Consider the following 20,144-nt stretch of genomic DNA (forward strand, 5'->3'; position numbering starts at 1 on the left):
CATTGACATGTTTTGGGTTAATATTATTCATTTTGTATGTTGTGAAGTTGTTTGCAATATTAAACTGAAATATTTGAAGAAATAAAAATGATTATAGGCAAATGAAAAACAAAATCAATGTCGCTAAAGTTTGAACAGTGCACTTTCAGACCAGACAGACCTTATTCCCGCCCACACTCGGGCACCGAGGTAGATCTGGGCACACACATAATACACACTCATGGATGTACTCAAGCGCTGCTCCATAAAGCGAAAGAATGGAGTTCTTTTACAATTTTACAGGCTATAATTAAATAATTTATTTCCTGTGGCACTTTCTGCATTGGGTAATGCACCCAGAAAGCAATTCCGACTGTGTTATGGGTGGAGCACGCGTGTATTTATAGTGGCTCTGGGTGTTAGTGTTATAACAAGGAGGCAAAAGTAGACACAACCTTTTGCTTGCCACCAGCACATGACTGGTTTTAACATCTAGACAGGTTTTAAAAGAGAGCTTGCACAACCGCTCTGAAATAAAATAGACATTCACTTTTGCATGACAAGAATTCAAAAAAAAAAAAAAACACGTACAAGAGCAGACGTGAACATCCAGGCCACAGGTGCACATCAAACGTGAGTTTGACAGTTGTGTACTCATCACCAGACGTAAAATTGTTCGCTCAACGTGTACTTCTTAGTGCACTGTAATCCCATCTTTAAAGCTACAACAAGAGAGTGATCATTGCGGATAATACGCAGCTGCACATTTACTGTACTGTAATCACATAAGCAGAAGCCATTCTCTCTTTTATGTCTAGGTTTAAATGATTGCTGCGGCTTCACATCAACATTTTCTCCAGCCTTCATTTCACTGCATTATCCCTCACTTAAGCATTCTGGATGCCGGTATATGAGGTTAGCATGGGGCATTAAAACTTGCTTGACTCTTCATCTCATTCTAATGAAACAATTTCAGTGGCACCACAAAGGCATGTGTGTTTCAGAGGGATACAAAGAACAAGTAGATCTTGACTAGCAGAAGCTTCATTTAGGTCATTCTTGTTTGTGTTCCGTGTGATGCAACCACTTCATTTTACTCATTTTCTCTCTCAGCCTGATGGTAAGTGTTGACCTAAAACTAACATTGAGTTAAGTTGCTGAATAGGGAAATCATTTTCTGTGTGAGCAGAGAAAAGCTGCTCCACTTTCTCTCTGCCTGCATCCCCTAGAGAAGCCTGGTGAAGCGATGAGTTTACTGTAAATTACCTATGCAGTTGCCTATATGTTTATATTTTATAGAAACACATATTTACCACACATGCATATACATTTAAAAGTAGAAAACTTAAAAAAATGAACTTTTTCTGACTCAGGTCATAAAATATATTTCATTTATTACTCTAAGTCATTTTATTACCCCATGGGAAAACAAACAGTACCAGTGCTTTTTCTTTTTCTTTTTTCCTCTGAACTCAGAACAATGTCTCAAACCCTCTGGGATGTAGGCAAGAACTGCTGTGCTCAACCATTTATCATGAGCGGACAAGCGGATAAGCTATTTTTGTTTAACAAAGCTTAAACAAGAGAAAACGATATTTTTAAATTAATACACTAATGGACCCAGGAACCTAAAATGACCAATCGGTTCTGAGCAGGGGTGAGATCCATGTTCACAGGCCTGGCCAGATTTTGCATAAGCTATCATAAATCATGCATATGAGTGGGTCTCACAGTTTATTTTAACAATGGAAATGGAGGTTGTGCTTCAACAATGGGAGTCTCAAAGGAACAATAAAGCTCTAGGACAGCAGGTGCATTCAAAAAAAGTATGAATGGTAGCACATCTAATTCAGAAGTTACAGCAATGTTCCTGCATTCACTTTTTTGTCTGTTTTCAATCGGACTGCATCGGAGCTCAAACTGTGGGCTCAGTTTAAAACACATCAAGCTTGCATATTAAAAATGAAGACAAGACAAACAAAGACATCACCCCAACTAGGCTATTTCCATGATAAAGTTATTAATTATCTTCTTTGGCTGGTCTGAGTTCCTGGAGCAAATCATTGGCCAACCCTGGAGAGATCGCCAGACCTACGCAGGGTCAGACCAATACACAAATAACCTTATAAACCAGTCAGTTTAGAATATGCAAGTAAACTCAACCTCCAATCTGAGGAAGGAAAGTCAGAAAAACCGCAACACACATGGAAAGAGCATGCAGACATCAAAGAAGACGGGCCATTTGCCAGAGGTGGGATATGAAGGTTTTTTTCTGTGCTTCGTCTGCAGCAGCACTCAGCCCAAACCTAGTTTTGGTAGTTAAGATATGCTTATTTATTTATTATTATTATTATTATAACATTGCTCGTAGTAAAATTAACTTGAACTTTACCAATTCTACACAGTTTATCTATATATATTAATTCACTGTAGTGTTAGATAATTTTTAATCGTAAATACATATTTAACGCTGTATATATTAATTTCAAATTATTTACTATTACAAATTAAAAATTACTATTACAATACTCGTGTAAGACGATGCCTTCAATTAAATGTTAGAAAGAACGAGGGTCACTGAATGCACCATGACACTGGCAGCTAGCCTAGCAGGCTAACTTGGCTAATGTGATTTATCGCCACAGTTAAGCACACGCAACATAAGCCAGGACTATCAAATTCAGTTTTCTATCTATTGTTAAGTACTGTTCATACACCTGACCTCTAATTTTACTCAATATCCAAATGGCATCGCTTGGAGAGCCCGTGCGATTGGAGAGAGGTAAAGTTAATTGGTTTACTATCGTTAGCTTACAGTTATTTGTTGTGATTAGCCTAGCATTAGCTAACAGCTGTTTTTTTTTCTCGCGATGTATTGTATAATTTGCACACTCTCCTGTTCATTTCGAGAGTGGTGCATTTATCTAACAGAGTTTCCATATTTATAATTCTATTTATTCCCGTGGCTGACAAAATATAGAGATTACGGCTACGTTTCGAAGTGCACCAGTAAACGAGCTAACACCAGTACAAATGGTGATTTAAGCTGCTTTAATAGATCTTCAACTTATAAAGGAGGCACAGACCGTTGTAAAGTCGGTTTTAATTGACTTGTGTCACCGTAAGCATCCAGAGAAGTGAGGTTTATTTATTCTAATTCATTATTAGCAGTAAAACATCACTCACATACATAAAAAAGGGAGTCAGCAGCAGTAAGTAGTTGCCTTTTAAAAACGTACATATTTGATTAAGAAACACTGTATTTTTTATTCGATTTATTCTAGTCATTGAATAATAGAGTTTGTCATCATTTATTAATATGTAAGATGAACACTCTCCCATTAGTTTCTGTAGGCAATATAAACAGGACAAAATACTTCCTGTGACCCCTGAATGACTGCAGATTTATATATGTTTTCAGACACACAATTTAATGACATTTCAACACATCCACCAAAGGTAAAACTCAGTTCCCAAATATGTGTGAATGGAAAGTATTCTCTTTGTCCAAGAGACATTTTAAAACAATTACTCAGTCACTTACGTGACATGAACTGGTGAAGTCACTGGTGTTAACAAAATGAGGGATGACTGCAGTTCAGGGGCCAAAGTCAAAAACCACTGCACCCTGAAAATACTTCTGACTTTGATTTAGTTTTATATCATAGTTTTACTCACCAATAAAAAGTATAAAGGAAAATGAGTCCAGTGTGCGGTGGGTTTTCACTCTGATTGTGATATTTTTGATTCTGTGTCTGCCCAGGATTGACTATTTAGACATGTGGCATGTTTCTATTTTGCTGGCTTTACTGACAAATATTTGTAGGAATGAAAACATTGCATGCCATGTGCAATATAATTGAAATTACCTTTAATTTTTTTTTCAATAATACGTATAACAGGATGTATATGCTTTTAATTTTGAGTTAGAGTTTGTCCTTTAGTGAAGCCTATAAAAAAATAATAATAAAACATTGGCTAAAATAAAAAAAAATTACAAAAAGATAGAGAAATCTGCATCTGGCGTTTTAGGAAAAACACAAAGTTAAAAATAGTTAAAATTAAAATTCTATATATATATATAAAGGGAGAGAGCAAAGATCATAACTTATACATTGTTAAAAACATCAACACTGTCACTGAGAAAACTAACACCAATTTTAAATAATACATTAATCTCAACATCTTAACAACATTTGAATGTCTTAACTTAATCATGTTACAATTGTCCCATTGACAGATATCAACCGTGCCATTGAACTGCTCGATAAGCTCCAGAGGACAGGGGAGGTTCCACCCCAGAAGCTGCAGGCTCTGCAGAGGGTCTTACAGAGTGAATTCTGTAACGCTGTCAGAGAAGTGAGTCTGTAATGCTAACGTCTTAGTACTTTTTTCACACTTTTCTTTCTGACATTTTTGATTTTAGTTTTATTTTGGTTAAAAACTGCAACATGATCTGTCCTTTGGTATCTTTCCAGGTTTATGAACATGTGTATGAAACGGTGGACATCAACAGCAGTCCTGAGGTCAGAGCCAATGCCACAGCTAAGGTAAACCCATGTCTTGATTTTATAAACAAAACCGACCAGTTTCACAACAACTAAATATGTGTTAAATCCAGGAGATGCATTTATTTACAATGGTTCAATTCTCGCTTTGTCTTTCTAGGCAACTGTGGCTGCTTTTGCAGCAAGTGAGGGACACTCACATCCACGTGTTGTGGAACTGCCCAAGACAGAAGAAGGGCTGGGATTCAACATAATGGGTGGCAAAGAGCAGAACTCTCCCATTTACATCTCACGAATCATCCCAGCAGGCATCGCTGACCGCCACGGCGGCCTGAAGAGAGGCGACCAGCTCCTGTCTGTTAATGGGGTGGTGAGTGAAATACACTGTTAATCTGTATTTAAATGTTGTTTATACAGGTAGTCTCATTAAGACATGATGGCTCATTCTCGAGAGACCTGTGTCAGACATATGTGCAATAAATTAGTTATGGACAGACATCAGTTTTAGTGCAGATCTGTAAAATTAGAACAGTAAAGTGGAAGGGTTTAATGTGCTATGAACAGGAAGGAGTATTCATAGATGATATCTAAAATAACCCAATGGAATCAAACTATATACCTTCAGGTTCTGGTGCAAAGTTTTGCAGGTTAAAGGGGGAAAAAGTAGACGTACGTACCTAAGGAGCACTGCATGTTCTAAAGGTCTAGCACTGCACTCACTGGGTGACATGTGAGAGGAGAGGCATGATGGCAGCAGTCCAAGGATTTACTTTGTCAGATTAAGTTATACCAAAGTGAAAGTGTACGTGTGGATATCGATGGTAAACAGCATTCTGCATCTGTCGAGAGCTGTCAGATTTATGTAGACATTATCACCATCATCAATAATTGGTCAGAAAGTGGCAGCTGCAAGCCGTTCCCTGGAAATAAAATGTGATGGGTTATTTAAAAAAAAAAAAAGCACGGTCAGCAACTGTTTTCGTCACATATATTTAAAATTCCCAGGTTCTTAATCCTGAAACTCCAGCACAGCAGCCACAGTTTCAGTTTTCACTAAACTAAAAATTACTTGTTCAAACCTAAAAAGAAATTTAATTCAATTTAATCCTCTTGGAAAAAACAAGATTTAAATATAGGCAAAAATTTAAAAAATAATAATAAAGGCAAATAACATTACATCCCAAATAAGGAAATATTAATAATGCATGGAGTAGAAAGAGCAACTGTACAAGGAACGCATTAGTACGTCGTCATGATTTACACAAATCTGTCTTTGCCTTTTTAAAGCATGAATGTTGACACTTAAATATCTACAAGGAGCCTGGAAAAAAAAAAGCACAAGGACTTAAAGTACGGAGGCCTAAATGTTTTATGAAGATGGAAATATACCGATCATATCGAACAGGCTTCATGTTCTTTAAAAAAAATAGCTTCTTTACATTAGTCCAGGCATTCATATCACTTCTCGACTGGTTGTAAACAGAGGTCCGTGTTTGTCTGTTTTTGTCTCTCAGAGTGTTGAAGGTGAGCATCATGAGAAGGCTGTGGAACTCCTAAAAGCGGCTCAGGGCACGGTGAAGCTGGTCGTGCGGTACACCCCTAAAGTCCTGGAGGAAATGGAGTCACGCTTTGAGAAAATGAGGTCGGCGAAGCGCCGGCAACAGAACAACTATCCCAAGTAGAAATGTCCCATGTCGATACTCATCCCCTCTAGTTGTCAACGCTGGTCTCTGTTTTCTAACCCCCCACCCCCGCCTCACAACACCACAGCTGTACGTGTAAGTTGTTGTTTCCACATTGATATTCTAGACATTATGCCTGCACAGGTCGCAGGCTGTTTTATAATCACTGTTATTACCAAACTAGACACTATGACTGGATAAACACTAGACTAATGATGATCATTATCGGCGTGGTTGGTCTCCTTCACACGTGTGCATTATTTTCAGGTGACCGATTGAATGCAAACCTAAACACATTTGAAACCACCTTCAGAGGCCCTGTGACTGGAAATGTAGTATTTTTACTTTCTGTTATCATGTTCACTGACAAGTGCCTCAGGGCAAACTGATGTCACTCTGTTTTATTTCAGTTTTAATCGCACATACTGAACACTAAATGAGTTTGGGGATATTTAGATATTCATCAAATTCTGTCTAAGTTTGTCTTCTCTGTCTGTGTCAAATCCAAAACAGCAGCTTTTATCCATAACATCTGGGTTAAATGTTGGATACGGTCCCTTCACATAGCAAAGAGAATGTGGTGCTACAGGTGATGTCACAGGGTCTCGGCTAATCCTCAGCTAAATTTCTGCCATCACACACGTTAACATGTTTACATTTAGGGTACTATACTTTATGACAAACATGGGCAATGTCTGGCACAAGAATTAACATTTCTAATTTTCAGACATATCAGGAGTTGCCCTGAATTCAATTTTTCCCACATCAGGGATGTGAGGTGCATTTTTGCATAATAATTAATAAACAAGCAGAACAGTACGCAAATGAAACAGTGTCTTCACGTCACAGTTACACCTGATGCAAAGACGCAGCATTTGTTCGTACGTTACACCTCGTTGAGGGCATTTCGTCGTAAATTGTTTTTTTTTTTTGCTCCATTTCTGAGACTTAAAGGACGTCTTTGGTACTTTTTGTAATTTTATACACAGGAAACCATCATGGTCTTCAATGGGAAATTATTTTGCCCACATCACAAGGCGTTAGTCAGAATTGGCACATGAGGACAAAACAAAAGCCATAGGGTTTACTAACCTAGTGTAGAGTTTCTCCACTTTTTTCTAGACTAATATCCCGTATACTATTACAATCCTGGAATGCTTTTGGGGTTTTTTTCTGTAAGAATAAAAAGACCTGTTAACTATTGTCATTTCTGAGCTGTTTCAGATAATGAAATTGAATCTCTTTTGTCGCACAGTCGCGTCGTTACACGGCACTGTCTTTCAACTCACCGACCACCTTGAGTCTGATGCCTGCTGGGAAGTCGACCACTGTTGTAGTGAAGCAATAAGTTCTAACATTTATAGACCTAGGTGTCGCCACAGATTCTCCCTGATTTGACACTTACACCTATTATATCACTATATCATCACTGCAACTTGCATATAAGTCAGATTAAAAACATAACAACGTCTGATTGGTTAATGCTGCGAAGGCACTGGCAGCGTTGTCTTTCGGCATGTACTAACATTTCACTGATGTTTGAAACCCTCTGAGTCGTGTCTTGCATTTGTATTCACATTATTATAAAGAATGAAATATAAGCCCTACACATGTAAGTTAATCAAACCTATGTAATAATGTTTATTTTCAGATTTTAGAAAAAAAGAACCCGACCTGAATCAGGGGTCTCAAACTCAAATTGCCCCTGCCATTTCATTGTAGGGCCAAAAACGAACAGCTTGTGGCAGATTACTGGCTGAAAGTGGGCCGTGAGCCAGGGGTTTGAGACCCCTGTTTAATCAGTCTGGTTTGTTTGTTTTATAAACTTTGACGTTTGTCTCTGTCTGTTGTTTTAGTCCGTTTAGGTTCGGAACAAAATCACTTTGATCTATAGTTACGTTATAGTTCACCCGGTGAATGTACAGTGCATATTGCATGCTCACGCTCTCACCATTAAACAAGGCTTCACTCTCATTAGCCACACTAATGTCTAATCTCAGGATAAAGAAATAACAAACGGATGGTAACAATCTGTCTTAACTGCCTGCTGAAGAAGTGAGAAGAACAGTGGCTCCAGGAAGAAAACTCATTAGTGACAGTGACCGTTCGAGTACAGCATGGTTGAGGGTTGTTTTGTTTTTTTTCAACTCTTTGTTCTCTGACATGTTTTCTGATGTTAACTGTACTTTGTTGTCACTGATGTGAAAACCACCAGGGCACAATGACCGTGAACCACCGTACGGTTATTCTGATGCCAGTAACTTATTGTTTCAATTGTTTGTTTGTTTGCTGTAATTTGCAGGCTTTTAACTTTTATTTTTATTTAATTTCAAATTACAGTTGTCACCATTTTAAAACAGTGAAATGTTTAGTTTTCTTTTGCAAACTGTAATTAGTTCATTTAAATTCATAATTTTTTTTTTGTTTTTTTTTTGTTTTCATCAATCTGGATATTGTCTTTAAAATTGTGCCACAATATTAGATCAGAAATGTGATTGGACATTTAATTTCAGGCCTCCAGATAAAAACAGGACCTTTAAAAAAAAAAAAAGAAAATGTGGAGACCAAATCTGAAGCTGGACACACTGAGGACTGCAACTGTCTATGCAAGAGGTTTCCTTAAAAACTGAATTTTGTTTCATTTAGCTTGATTGAAGAATGTTTAAAAAAAAACATGACGATTGTGACATGAGTTCTGACCTCCAGTCGCTCTTAATCTTACATCCACGCTGTCCTTTATCGTAGCATAGTTCAGAAACAGCATCCCCTAATTTTTTCGACACTACATCTCTCTTCACATTCAAAGTCATTCAGAAAAAAAATCAACTCTGTGTTGGAGTTCTAGTGTCAGACTCCTCTGAATATCAGTTACTGTCTTCACCACTGACTCAAATTTTATGAGGTACTCTTCAATTTTTCTACCAGTTTTTTTCATTGTCTGTATATTGATACGGTCTAGAAAATATTTTTATAATGTTTTCTTTTGCTATTTTTCTCAAGTTTTATAACTGGTTTTCCTAAACGTAAAGGCGAGGGTTCTGTTGTTTGACAGTGAACCAGGGCGTGGCCAGCGGAGTGTCTGATTGGAGGATCTGATCTGGGATGGATTCTTAGATCTTCTGGAAGATCCTGGACTTCCAGTAGATCCATTAGTAAAGCAACTGTCCCACATCAGAATTGTCCCTCCTGAGGGACAAACTGTTTTGTCTTTTCCTTTTAGTACTAAGACCAAACTTTGAACATTTTGGGAACATTTTTGAAAATGTTTTAGCCAACGCTTGCCTAGAAATACTTTCTTTAGACCGTGTTGTGTTATAAATGTGTTATCTAATTGAATGTGTTACAGATAAGTGACATGTACAAGTGATGTAGAAAGTACCATACAGACATGTACAAGTGATGTAGAAAGTACCAATGCTAGGAGTGGAGGACAAATAAACATCAATTAAATGGATGACCTGTTTTGGTTTCCTTCAATGTATCTGTCACAGAACACTTTCAGACCCAACAGCATCCGCAGGAGCAGTCGTTTGTCTAATTCCCATCTCTTCATAATCCAAACAAGATGTTTGCAGGCGGGTCCCTAATCGTGTCGACGACTGGGTTTCATAACGCTCTCCTCGCTTTTTAATAACTGTCACATGTGGCACATGTTCGGTGGACATTCAGAGCAAAACCCACGGTTCACAGAAAGAGTGCCTTTTGAAGAAAAGGAAAAACATGTCTGCTGTCATCTTGTGCTGAGAGGAGTGAACCCCGTGTGAACTTCCCGTGCTCAGATATTGACATAGCTGTTATTTCTGACAGGTCTGCCACGGTGACGTGCTACGTCTGTGTTATCGTGTTTTGCTTTCGCGTCTTCAGTATCCGGGAATGGGGAAATATACTTGAGGACAGGAGCTTGGCAGCTACATGTCCCAGTGTTTTCATTTGTCACAACACAATGTGTCTCTGAGAGAGTGAAGACATTTAGATTTAGACCCTGCAGCACCTGCCAATATCATGTGGTTATTTTCTAATGTTTTCTGCCTTGTTGCATGAGATAAGTTTCACCAGAGCGTAATGTATTTGGATTGTCTGTCTTTTCTTCTGGAAGTTGTACATCAATTATATGGTACCTGTGACTGCTTGGGAAACACGCCTTGAAGCCAAATGGTCATGGTTCATTTTTTAGCTTTGTGATGATTTGTTCCTGGGCAAGACCCTTGAACTGAAGCTGTCCATCATGTCATGAGCAGAGTCACAGTCTGTTCTCCTGATAACAGTACTAAGACTGAACAAACAAGACGGTTTGTTACATAAATAGCATCTCAGGGTGAGGCTGAACTCGTATTGCAGGTGGTCAAAAGTTTGGGTCCCTGACCATTAAATGTCTCAGTGCGTTAAAAAGCACTTGTTGTACAAACCTGGAAAAAATCATGCATTTCTATGGTGAGCAGAGGATTCCAACGGGAGTGTGGGAATTCTTCTTTTGTCACGCTCCTGTCCGAAAGCCAGAGTAAGTAGAATTCATTTTCATTTATTAAAAAAAATGTCAGAAAACATCCTCAGAAGTTTTAGGAGAAAGCAGATCTGCTGAAAGTTGACAGATGAAATGGTATGAATTCTGGTCAGGGAAAACAGATGGATAAAAAAAAAAGTAGCCCAAGAAGCCAACTGCATCGATCTGAAGTAGCTTAGCAGAGGAGACAGAGGGCACCACCTATCTGCCACCTAGTGCACATGTCGTGACATTGACTCCTTATCCAGATTTCCAAAGTCTTTGTCTGTCACAACAAATGTTGTCGTTACAGCAACAGTAGGAAGACAACAAACAGAATGGCAGGCCTACAAAATACATAAGAACACAAGCAACACCAATAAGAGAAAAATGAATAATATCGATTAAAAACTTGTACTTACAAGAAACGAGTGACATAGCAATATATAATGTTACAGTGTAATTAACATATTTCACAGTCAGTTACACCATTGTGATATAAACCAAAGAAACTGTGCAAAATGTAACAGAGTTCAAACGATGTGAATGGGGTTTATTTAAATTGTGAGATGTAATTAAACGACGACCTGCTATTACGGATATAGAGCAACGCAGTAGAGGAAAGATCTCACAGCTACCGGTTTATTTAGATTTGAAGGTTCTTACACTGTCAAAATACCATTCAAAACCATGATGGCCCTGTGCATGACGTCTCCATACTGTGATTTCATAAAATTCAGTTAATATCATTATTATTGTTATTATTATTAATAATTGAACACTGAGCACTTGGTCCGAATCCTCTTTTATTTTTATTTTGATTGTTTACTCACAAGCTTTTATTTAAAAATATCAGTAGATAAAAATATCTATTCAGAGCACTTTTTTTTTTACTCTTAGAGGTTATTTGATATCTTACTTTTTCATGCTTGCTTTGTTGCTGGGCCAGAAACATGTCTCAGTTTAATCTGACAATATGTGAAGCAGCAACACTCTTTAAACAGCATGTGCTCTCCTCAAGACAACAAAGCCAAGGCAGGACAGGCCTCAGCTTGTGTCCAGAAAACCACACAAATGAATTATTGGCTTCTTCTTTTTCTCTTGTTCTTGCTTCTACCAGACTTGTGCTACATTCCATCTGTTTTATGCGTTGGCAACTGTTATGAGGCAAGTGCATCACATCCATCCAAACAAAACAAGCAGGATGCAGGCCGCATACCAAAAAATGAAACATGATGCCACAATAAAGCAGTTACACAGTAGCCCTTGTGTCACTTTCTAGTTATTCTTCTGAATACCTGAACCTTTAGCCTGTTTGTGGAATTCTACGGTATAGTAAACCAACAATAACATTTATATTTATTAATTCTGTATTCAGATTCCAAAATGCACTCACTGAGTTTGACCCACACCTTAAGTATGAGACGTTTAGTTGGTGTGGTGATTCTCGCCTTCGCAAAAGGCAAGGTAATGCTACTACGAAGGTCATATTCCGGAATTATCCACGGGACGGCGCTCTCGTGTCTTTTCTCCATGGTCGTGGCAGAAGAAGAAGAAGTGGTTCTTCGGGTTGCTTCCGGTGAAGGTTCTTCCTTTCTGTCCGCTTACGTCCAAGGGAACACGCGTTCGCTTTTGTAGCTCAAGTGAGTCGTATTTTTAATATTATAATTAACACTGCTAATACATTGAAAAAGCTAGTAGTGTGCTGTCAAAATATAAAACGATATATTCACACAATTAAATGCATAAAAAGCAGAGTATTTGCGTTTTCCCCAGTTTTTTACGCACCATAGCAGCAGTTAGCCGTCTTAGCTCATGTTAACGGCGCCGAAGTCCACGCCACCACATGGGTGTAAAGACTCTACGGTGATTTTTGTTAGTACAACATCCATCTTAAATAGTAAACGAAACAAATGGTTCGCGGTGGGCTAATTATTCAAAACTGTCCGCATTGTCTGTGAAAGACTAACTTTTAAGCTATCTAAACAAGTCGCTTAGTTTGATTGTGTGTCGGATGAAAATTCACTTTGTTTTGAAGATTGAAATTACACGGTGTCAATCTCTTAAAAATGCGTTATTGCAGGGTTACTGACAGGATTTGCAATGAAAATCAGTGGTTAAAAAACCTTCAGCCAAATACCCAACTCCAAACGAGTTCTTGTTACGTTCCAAGTAGATTCTCTGTCTGAAATTGACGAAACATGGAGAATTTGTAGATAAGTAAATTACATGATTTATTTGCAGAGTCACATTACGCGGTTTTGTTTTAAACAGGGCATTTGAAGCGTAATTTAGATGAGGTTTTATGTTCAAACAATACACAGCTTTGTCGCCTTTTTAACATGTTTTTGACTGAATATATTAGGGTTTGGTTAAACAGGACAATTGATTATAGTGATTATAGTCATCAGATGGATGTCTTTTTTAATGTAGGCAAAGAAAAAATCACTTAAGAGATCAATACAAATAATGAAACCACCTTTTATTTGTATCACTGTATATTCATCAAACTAACCATACCAGAGCTCGGGCCTTTGGTTGTCATGGAACAAAATTATGTTGGGATTAAATTTTTTTCAGAGAATCTTATTTCAAGACTTACACTGCAGGCCATTTTTTGCTAGGCACCACATCATTTTAGGCAAACTGTGTGTTAAACAGGTGCAGGATATAGAAATTGACAGCATCACTGAACAGGTTTATTTAGCAGCAGTATGGTGAAATAACTAATTGACATCAGCTGTGGGAAGCCAAACACTTAAGATTGTCATTAATTTCATCAATGTTTCTATATGACATACAACTTTTACTTTTGATGGATATTCTAGAAAATTCTCAACTAACAGTGTTAAATGACCTCGGTGTACAGTTTTCTGTTGTATTTTTTAACACTAAATTTCATGTTTTTAAGGATGCGTTACGTTGCTGCTTACTTGCTCGCTGCCCTTGCTGGCAATGACAAACCTGAAGCAAAGGACATCAAGAAAATCCTAGACAGTGTTGGTATTGAGGCCGATGACACACGTCTGGACAAGGTCATTTCTGAGCTCAAGGGCAAGAACGTAAATGATGTGATTGCATCAGGTGAGTTTTGAACCTTGGAACTGTATGCCATTTAACTAAATAAGTTACCATATTTACAAATAATGCAAAATAGCTAATATGATTATAAAAGATTCACCTAAACAAGAAATTATTGTTTGTCCCAATGAGTTCAATTTAAAGTTTATCTAATAATATCTACATACTGACTCTGACTTCTGTAAATGAATTCCTGGCAACTGATAAACAGACATCACATGAATCAACTCTGCCAACCCCTCTCTCCCCAGGTTATGGTAAACTGGCCAGCGTGCCAGCAGGTGGAGCCGTAGCTGTTGCCAGCTCAGCTGCTGGTGGCGCCGGTGGAGCTGCAGCCCCTGCTGCAGGTGAGCGTTGGAACTTAGCACCTTGTTAGTCAGCATTAACACGCAGATACTTTGTCTTTACCTTGTATGTTAGCACAGTTACATTTTTTGACCGAAGAGCTACTAAATTTTTTATAACTATACGTGTTAAACTAATTTCATTGTACAAAATGTTGCGAAAGAGGAAAAAAAATGTTTAAAGTATTAGTGTGCTGTACATGTCATTAACAGAAATGCATATCCATTTTTCATCTTCAGCTGCAGAGGAGAAGAAGGAAGAGAAGAAGGAAGAGTCTGAGGAGTCCGATGACGACATGGGATTCGGCCTGTTTGACTAAACCTTTCCAAAAAAATAAAATTTATATTAAAAAAATTGAGTTTTTAGTTTTCTCAAACCTTTTCTGTTCAACAGTGGTGACTTCTGATGAAGGGAGCTGCTTGTACAAATATTTTTGGTGTGTACCAAGTGAACAACAATACTTTCATTAATATGTGGTATAAAAATGGTTGCTTCTAATTTTAAAGCTGCAAGCTACTGTGCATTTTACACTAGATATCTACCAAGAATCAAATTATTAAGATTTATCAAGTATAAATGATAGACTGTCCAATTAATTCAAAGTGTGTAAAATCTGAAGAGTTCTGTGACATGTCTGAATCGCACTGGTAAAGTGGTTTAATGAGCAAGTGCCATAATTGGTGCCACTTCCCAGGTGCAGCAGAGTGCAACCACCTACTCCTGTGTGGCCAGTGCAGTTATTTCATTTATTAGCTAAATAATTAATTTCCCCAATGGACTGCTGGGTACCTTAATGAAAATAATGTGTAAAATCTCTCATTGTATTACTAAACAGGACCACCATGTAAAATAACATTCAAGTGTCTATCAAATGAAATCATCTGTCATAGGTGTTGGCAAATTAAAAAAGGTATGAGAGGCTTGTCTGGACAGGACCACTCCAGTTAAATATTTTTTCTGGTTTATATCAGTCAAATTACATGAATTAAAAAAAGAAAACAGGTTTTCCCTTTGGTATTGAGACTTTCTTGGTGCTATATAATGTATCAACAGATACGATCTTGCTAATTATTTGTCAAAAAACGGATGACATTTAACGATGGTTGTACAGATGGCGCTGGAGTTAGTACCAGGAGTTTTTCCTGGTACTAAGGGATAACGAACGATATGTTCGTGGCATTCAGCCTTGTAAGTAGACTGATCTTTCAAATAGGTTAAATGTCTTCTTTTAAAACAGTGTATTACAGGATGGACACTGTGATAAACCATGGTTGACGTTTTGGTGTAAGCCGTGAATCAAACGATGAATAAAATAGAAAAATAGTGCCGTCTCCAGGTGGATGTCCACAGAGTAAACTTCAAACTCAACTGTCATCTGAGTAAACAGGGGCTGCAGAACCCGGCAATATTATCGGGCTGCACACAGGAAGTGGTTCGTTCTATTCAACACGGACTAAGAAGAGATGGCACAAGGGTAAGTTACCGTTGGTAATTGGAAACAGGTGCGCTATACAGGATAAGCTTATCGGGAACAAGTAAAGACACAGGCGACTAGTTAAATGTGTGCATTTTACTATTGACAATTGGACGTTCAGGTTTTTGTTGTAATGAAAGCATCGCATCCCGTCCATATCTGCTGCCCCGGTGGTAATGCACAAACGCACATTTACTCACGTCAGATAAAATGGAAGAAAAAGACTTGGGTCTGATTTCGGTCGTAGAAAAAAAATATATTGTGTTGATTTTCTAGTGGTACTGTTTCGTGTCTGATGTTTTATAGATTAATTATGTATAAAGAGAGTTTCCTCTTGATTTAAATAAAACAAAAGACATTTTGACATGGAACAAAACCATGATACAAACTCTTCATCGGGACGGCTAAAGTAGGAACAATTTAAGTGTAACACACCCTATAATAAAAAAAATTAAAATACCTAATGCCGATTTAGTTGAAGGTTAATATTTTACCCGTAGGTTAAAGCTATTCTATGCCGCTAATGTATACAACCTTTGTTTTGTGTTATTGCTGATTGTTAGTTCACTGGAAAAGGACATGCAGTATCACATTGAGCAACAAACTCTGGCAGCTCCAGTTACATTATCCAACAACACCATTTAGACATTGTATTACAACTTGACCTTAGAACGATGTGAACAGTGCTTAGTTCATGTTTTGCCTTTTTCAATCCTTTCCAAAGTCCTCAGATCAGATTACAAAAATGTATAAACTAAGGAGGTGGTTCGAGCTCATATCCAATCTATATTCAGGATCAGTTGATGCTTGCTCAGCTAATGACATTTGACCTGAATTTGAATGTGGTGTTTTTCGGAATTGTCATCTACCTGGTTAGTTTAAACATCAAAGTTCCGTTACCGATTGAATAAATTGCAATGTTGTGTTCTATTAGGGCTATGACTCCTTTTTTATTCTATATTTCAGGTTGTTAGTGCTCATAGAAACACTGATGAGATACATAATTTTAGTACTTGTACTTGTTTGGGTTTATTTAAACATGGAATCTTGTATTTATTTCAGGATGTTGTAATTGTTGTTATTTCTTTGCAAAAATGATGCACACTTATGCAGCTTTAAACAACTACCGTCGGGAAAAAAAATCTAATCACAGCATGGATATTTATTTAGCATGCGAGCGTTCGACGCGCCTTCTTGCACTTCCTTTCTTCTTCTGGGCTCGCTGTGACGTCACGGCACGTCCTTGTAAAAAGCTGGTGAAAGTGACGTACGCAGTTCAGTCGAGCTTCTCAACAGCGGACAGTGAAGGTTACCTGCTTCAACAGTGCTTGAACGGCAACCTTTCAGCTGTCTTTTCACACGGGTCGTGATAGAAAATCCTTACAAACCTACTGATATTCATTTTTGATTTAAAACGAATATCTTTTTGTACCATTCTACCGCGAGAACACGTTTAGCATCACAGCTATATAGCTATCTGTTTGTTTTGCTAACAACGACGCAACACCAGTCAGATTTTCACCTCGCGAGAAAAGACCTGTCACCAAATTTTGGTAAGAAGCTTTTCTTTTTCATACACGTCGTACAGTATCCTTCACCTGATACTTAGTATTTCCTTTACATTATGATGTATTGTTCAGTGAATTTGTCGTTGCGCAGTTTGGCTTCTCTCTTTTTTGGCTCTGTGTTTACTCGACGTTTAAGTATACGATCATGAAAGAACAATTTTCTTTTAAGTGCTAATTTGTAAACATTTAAATCTAATCGCGGAATATTTCCCGACTGAACTCAATTTGACCAGGTTTATTACTAAGGCTCAAATTTCCTATTTGGTTGTTGTCATATAAATAATTGATATTAATGAGTTAGTAGTATAGGAAATTTAATACATTGGAAAACAAACAAACTAAACGTCTTTGTGACATTAAGATCATTCTAGAGCTTCTGAAAATCATAGGTAATTATTAAACATAGTGGCTGTTCCAAGCAGTTGTTGCAGCAATAGTAAGAAAAGAATAACAAACATCATGAATGTACAAACTCTCTGATTTTATTTGTGTGTAGGAGTAATTTTTTTACTGTGTTGTTTACAGAACTATGACTTCCCAGATAAGACAAAACTTTCATCAGGAATGCGAGGCTGCCATCAACAGGCAGATCAACCTGGAGCTGTACGCCTCCTATGTCTACCTGTCCATGGTGAGAGACCACTCTGCGTGTTAAACAGTAGTGTTTAGGGTAGCAAACTGCTGAATGAGCAGTTATTAATACCAAGCTCATGTTTGAGCTTGGTATTACCCGTGAGTAAAGGCTACTATTAGTCCTGCTGTTTTTTCGTGTGGTTATTTACTGCTGTGCTGGCAGCATTTGTTTGGTGGGTAATTTCACAAACCCACTAAGTGTATCTTAGCAGAAGAAGGACCATGTGGGGGACTTTTTAAAGGCAGTTGTCATGCTGCACACTGTCACCTTAAATAAGTGTTTTGAGTAGTGTAGTAAGAAGCTGAACTCTAAATTATCTGATGAATCAGTATGCAGTTGAAGGTTCACTGAGGTGATCTAAGTAGTGTTTGGCTGAGTAGTAGTACAAAGGTTAAAGTTCATTTTGAGATTGCTGAATACATTTACAACAAATCCTCTCTAGTGAAAGTAGGCTTAAGTTTAAGATATATGTTTTGTACTATAATCACTGTCGTATCAAACAAACTTGTTGATGTGTTTTTCAATTCTTTCGTTGTATGTCCCTATATCTGGTCTAGACTGAATGTAAATGTCTTTTACTGCTAAGATACACTAATACACTGATCTCATATTCTCGATCTCCCTCTTCAGTCTTACTACTTTGACCGGGATGACCAGGCATTGCACAACTTTGCCAAGTTCTTCAGTCACCAGTCTCATGAGGAACGTGAGCATGCTGAGAAACTGATGAAACTCCAGAACCAGAGAGGTGGAAGGATTTTCCTGCAAGATATCAGGGTATGAAGTCATCTTGTCCAACTTGTGTATTTAAACCCTGTATATTTGAATGTTTGTTTTAGCCTTAATTCCTTGTGAAAATAAGTCCTTATCTCTGATTCTGGGCGGGCAACATAAGGCTTACAAGATAGAGGGTGTGAGGTGGGTGTTTGGTTTATCTGACTTGACCATGCAAACAAACAGCCTCAAGTTTGTTACACTTAAACTTACACGTTAAACTGCCAACCCCACCCTCTTATTTAAGGTCAACAGCCAACAATCTTTTGACCTCTCATTTTATTGTCTCATTGATCTTCTGACCTGTTTTTTTTTTATTATTCTTCTTTTGATTGCAGAAGCCAGAAAGGGATGAGTGGGGCAGTGGGGTTGAGGCTCTTGAATGCGCACTTCAGCTTGAAAAGAGTGTCAACCAGTCACTGCTGGATTTGCACAAACTGTGCTCCAGTCACAATGACCCACATGTGAGTATTCAGCCATGAATGAATTGTCCTTGAGACACATAGGAGAACATCAGTCCCAGTTTTAATGGGTGTCAGGTGTTTTATTACCAGCTTCTACCAGAAACCCATCCTGTATTCCCCTTTGATACCACACTATACTGAGGTCATCAAATTACTAAAGAGAGTAGCTGGAAAATGTGAAGCTGCACCAAGGGCACTCACTTCTTTTGTTTAGACACTTTTGTCTGGCACAAGCTTGTTTTTTTTCAGTTTATCATTTGTACTTTTAGTACCATAACCAGATTTCACTACTTGTTACACAGTTCTTTAATATTTGCATGTCTGCAGTCTGCGTTTATTTTAACCATTTTTACATCAACTGTTTCACATTCAGTTTCCACTGAAACCATTCAGACGGAATGGTTTCAGTGGATAACTCTTTGGGGGTTATCTTTGGGGTTTTACTTAAATTTCCGCTTCTTGTTTGTTACAGTTGTGTGATTTCATTGAGACTCACTACCTGGACGAGCAGGTGAAGTCCATCAAAGAACTGGCAGATTGGGTGACCAACCTGAAACGCATGGGTGCTCCTAACGGCATCGCTGAATACTTGTTTGACAAACATACCCTGGGCAAGGAAAGCAGCTAAATCCATCCCTGGACACTCGATGCTTCATTTGTGTATCTGTCCCTTGCTTTATATAAGTATTTTAAATGAGTAAGTCATCAGCATGGTAGTCACTTATTATCATGTCATTGCCATATTAGCTAAATACATAAGGAAAATGCACAAGAAGTTGCAGCTTCCAGCCTTTTCTGCTTTGAGCAACATTCCTGTTATCCCCACATGTACTGTTTTGCCAGGATCTGTCAATCCAATGAAATAAATGGAGCCCTCTGGATTCTGACCTTTTGTCTTGTCTTTGTTTTTGGGAGAAATTGTGGAAAATCAACTTGATCATATACAGTGGCTATATTAGGTCACATTAATGGTGGAAAAAGTTTTAAATTATTTGTCTTGGTCTAACTTTTAATTTTTCAAAAACCTGACATTTGAACAGGGGTGTGGATTTTATATCCACTGTATATTCTAATTCTAATAACACATGAAGCTTCAACACTAAAGGATCTTTTGCTGGTTTCTGCTTGTTTCACTTCCATTAAATGGGAAACAAA

General features: G+C 37.8%; 3 protein-coding genes across 4 annotated transcripts; all 3 read left to right on the forward strand.

Annotated features, from left to right (window-relative positions):
- Window positions 1-2,562: 2,562 nt before the first annotated feature.
- lin7c (lin-7 homolog C (C. elegans)) lies at window positions 2,563-8,916 on the forward strand. The gene is made up of 5 exons (XM_008310007.3): window positions 2,563-2,761; window positions 4,220-4,338; window positions 4,458-4,529; window positions 4,648-4,857; window positions 6,002-8,916. The coding sequence occupies exons 1-5, from the start codon at window positions 2,725-2,727 to the stop codon at window positions 6,167-6,169; spliced, it is 606 nt and encodes a 201-aa protein (XP_008308229.1). The 5' UTR covers window positions 2,563-2,724; the 3' UTR covers window positions 6,170-8,916.
- Window positions 8,917-12,135: 3,219 nt separating this feature from the next.
- LOC103378706 (60S acidic ribosomal protein P2-like) lies at window positions 12,136-14,433 on the forward strand. The gene is made up of 4 exons (XM_008310008.3): window positions 12,136-12,292; window positions 13,561-13,733; window positions 13,982-14,077; window positions 14,315-14,433. The coding sequence occupies exons 2-4, from the start codon at window positions 13,562-13,564 to the stop codon at window positions 14,392-14,394; spliced, it is 348 nt and encodes a 115-aa protein (XP_008308230.1). The 5' UTR covers window positions 12,136-12,292; window position 13,561; the 3' UTR covers window positions 14,395-14,433.
- A 1,090-nt stretch (window positions 14,434-15,523) lies between these two features.
- Window positions 15,524-19,876, forward strand: fth1a (ferritin, heavy polypeptide 1a). 2 transcript variants are annotated; one of them, XM_008310009.3, is made up of 5 exons: window positions 15,524-15,549; window positions 17,643-17,748; window positions 18,382-18,528; window positions 18,864-18,989; window positions 19,462-19,876. In XM_008310009.3, exons 1-5 carry the CDS (start codon window positions 15,539-15,541, stop codon window positions 19,615-19,617), a joined length of 546 nt encoding a protein of 181 aa, XP_008308231.1. In that variant the 5' UTR covers window positions 15,524-15,538; the 3' UTR covers window positions 19,618-19,876. The 2 variants fall into 2 exon arrangements, with proteins under 2 accessions (XP_008308231.1, XP_008308232.1); XM_008310010.3 differs by lacking the exon at window positions 15,524-15,549 and adding an exon at window positions 16,800-17,102.
- Window positions 19,877-20,144: the final 268 nt, after the last annotated feature.

This window comes from Cynoglossus semilaevis, chromosome 5 (assembly GCF_000523025.1).
Source record: "Cynoglossus semilaevis isolate Cse_v1.0 chromosome 5, Cse_v1.0, whole genome shotgun sequence".
NCBI classification, from domain to species: Eukaryota; Metazoa; Chordata; class Actinopteri; order Pleuronectiformes; family Cynoglossidae; genus Cynoglossus; species Cynoglossus semilaevis.

What these genes read in the sequence shown, in the direction of transcription:
- lin7c (XM_008310007.3), top strand. Translation starts at nt 2,725, where the DNA reads ATGGCATCGCTTGGAGAGCCCGTGCGATTGGAGAGAG. An exon ending in GAGCCAATGCCACAGCTAAG is followed by an intron (nt 4,530 to 4,647) that starts GTAAACCCATGT and finishes TTGTCTTTCTAG; the next exon opens with GCAACTGTGGCTGCTTTTGC. An exon ending in TCCTGTCTGTTAATGGGGTG is followed by an intron (nt 4,858 to 6,001) that starts GTGAGTGAAATA and finishes TTTGTCTCTCAG; the next exon opens with AGTGTTGAAGGTGAGCATCA.
- fth1a (XM_008310009.3), top strand. An exon ending in CCTATGTCTACCTGTCCATG is followed by an intron (nt 17,749 to 18,381) that starts GTGAGAGACCAC and finishes CTCCCTCTTCAG; the next exon opens with TCTTACTACTTTGACCGGGA. An exon ending in CCAGTCACAATGACCCACAT is followed by an intron (nt 18,990 to 19,461) that starts GTGAGTATTCAG and finishes TGTTTGTTACAG; the next exon opens with TTGTGTGATTTCATTGAGAC.
- LOC103378706 (XM_008310008.3), top strand. Translation starts at nt 13,562, where the DNA reads ATGCGTTACGTTGCTGCTTACTTGCTCGCTGCCCTTGCTGGCAATGAC. An exon ending in AAATGATGTGATTGCATCAG is followed by an intron (nt 13,734 to 13,981) that starts GTGAGTTTTGAA and finishes CTCTCTCCCCAG; the next exon opens with GTTATGGTAAACTGGCCAGC. An exon ending in AGCTGCAGCCCCTGCTGCAG is followed by an intron (nt 14,078 to 14,314) that starts GTGAGCGTTGGA and finishes TTTCATCTTCAG; the next exon opens with CTGCAGAGGAGAAGAAGGAA.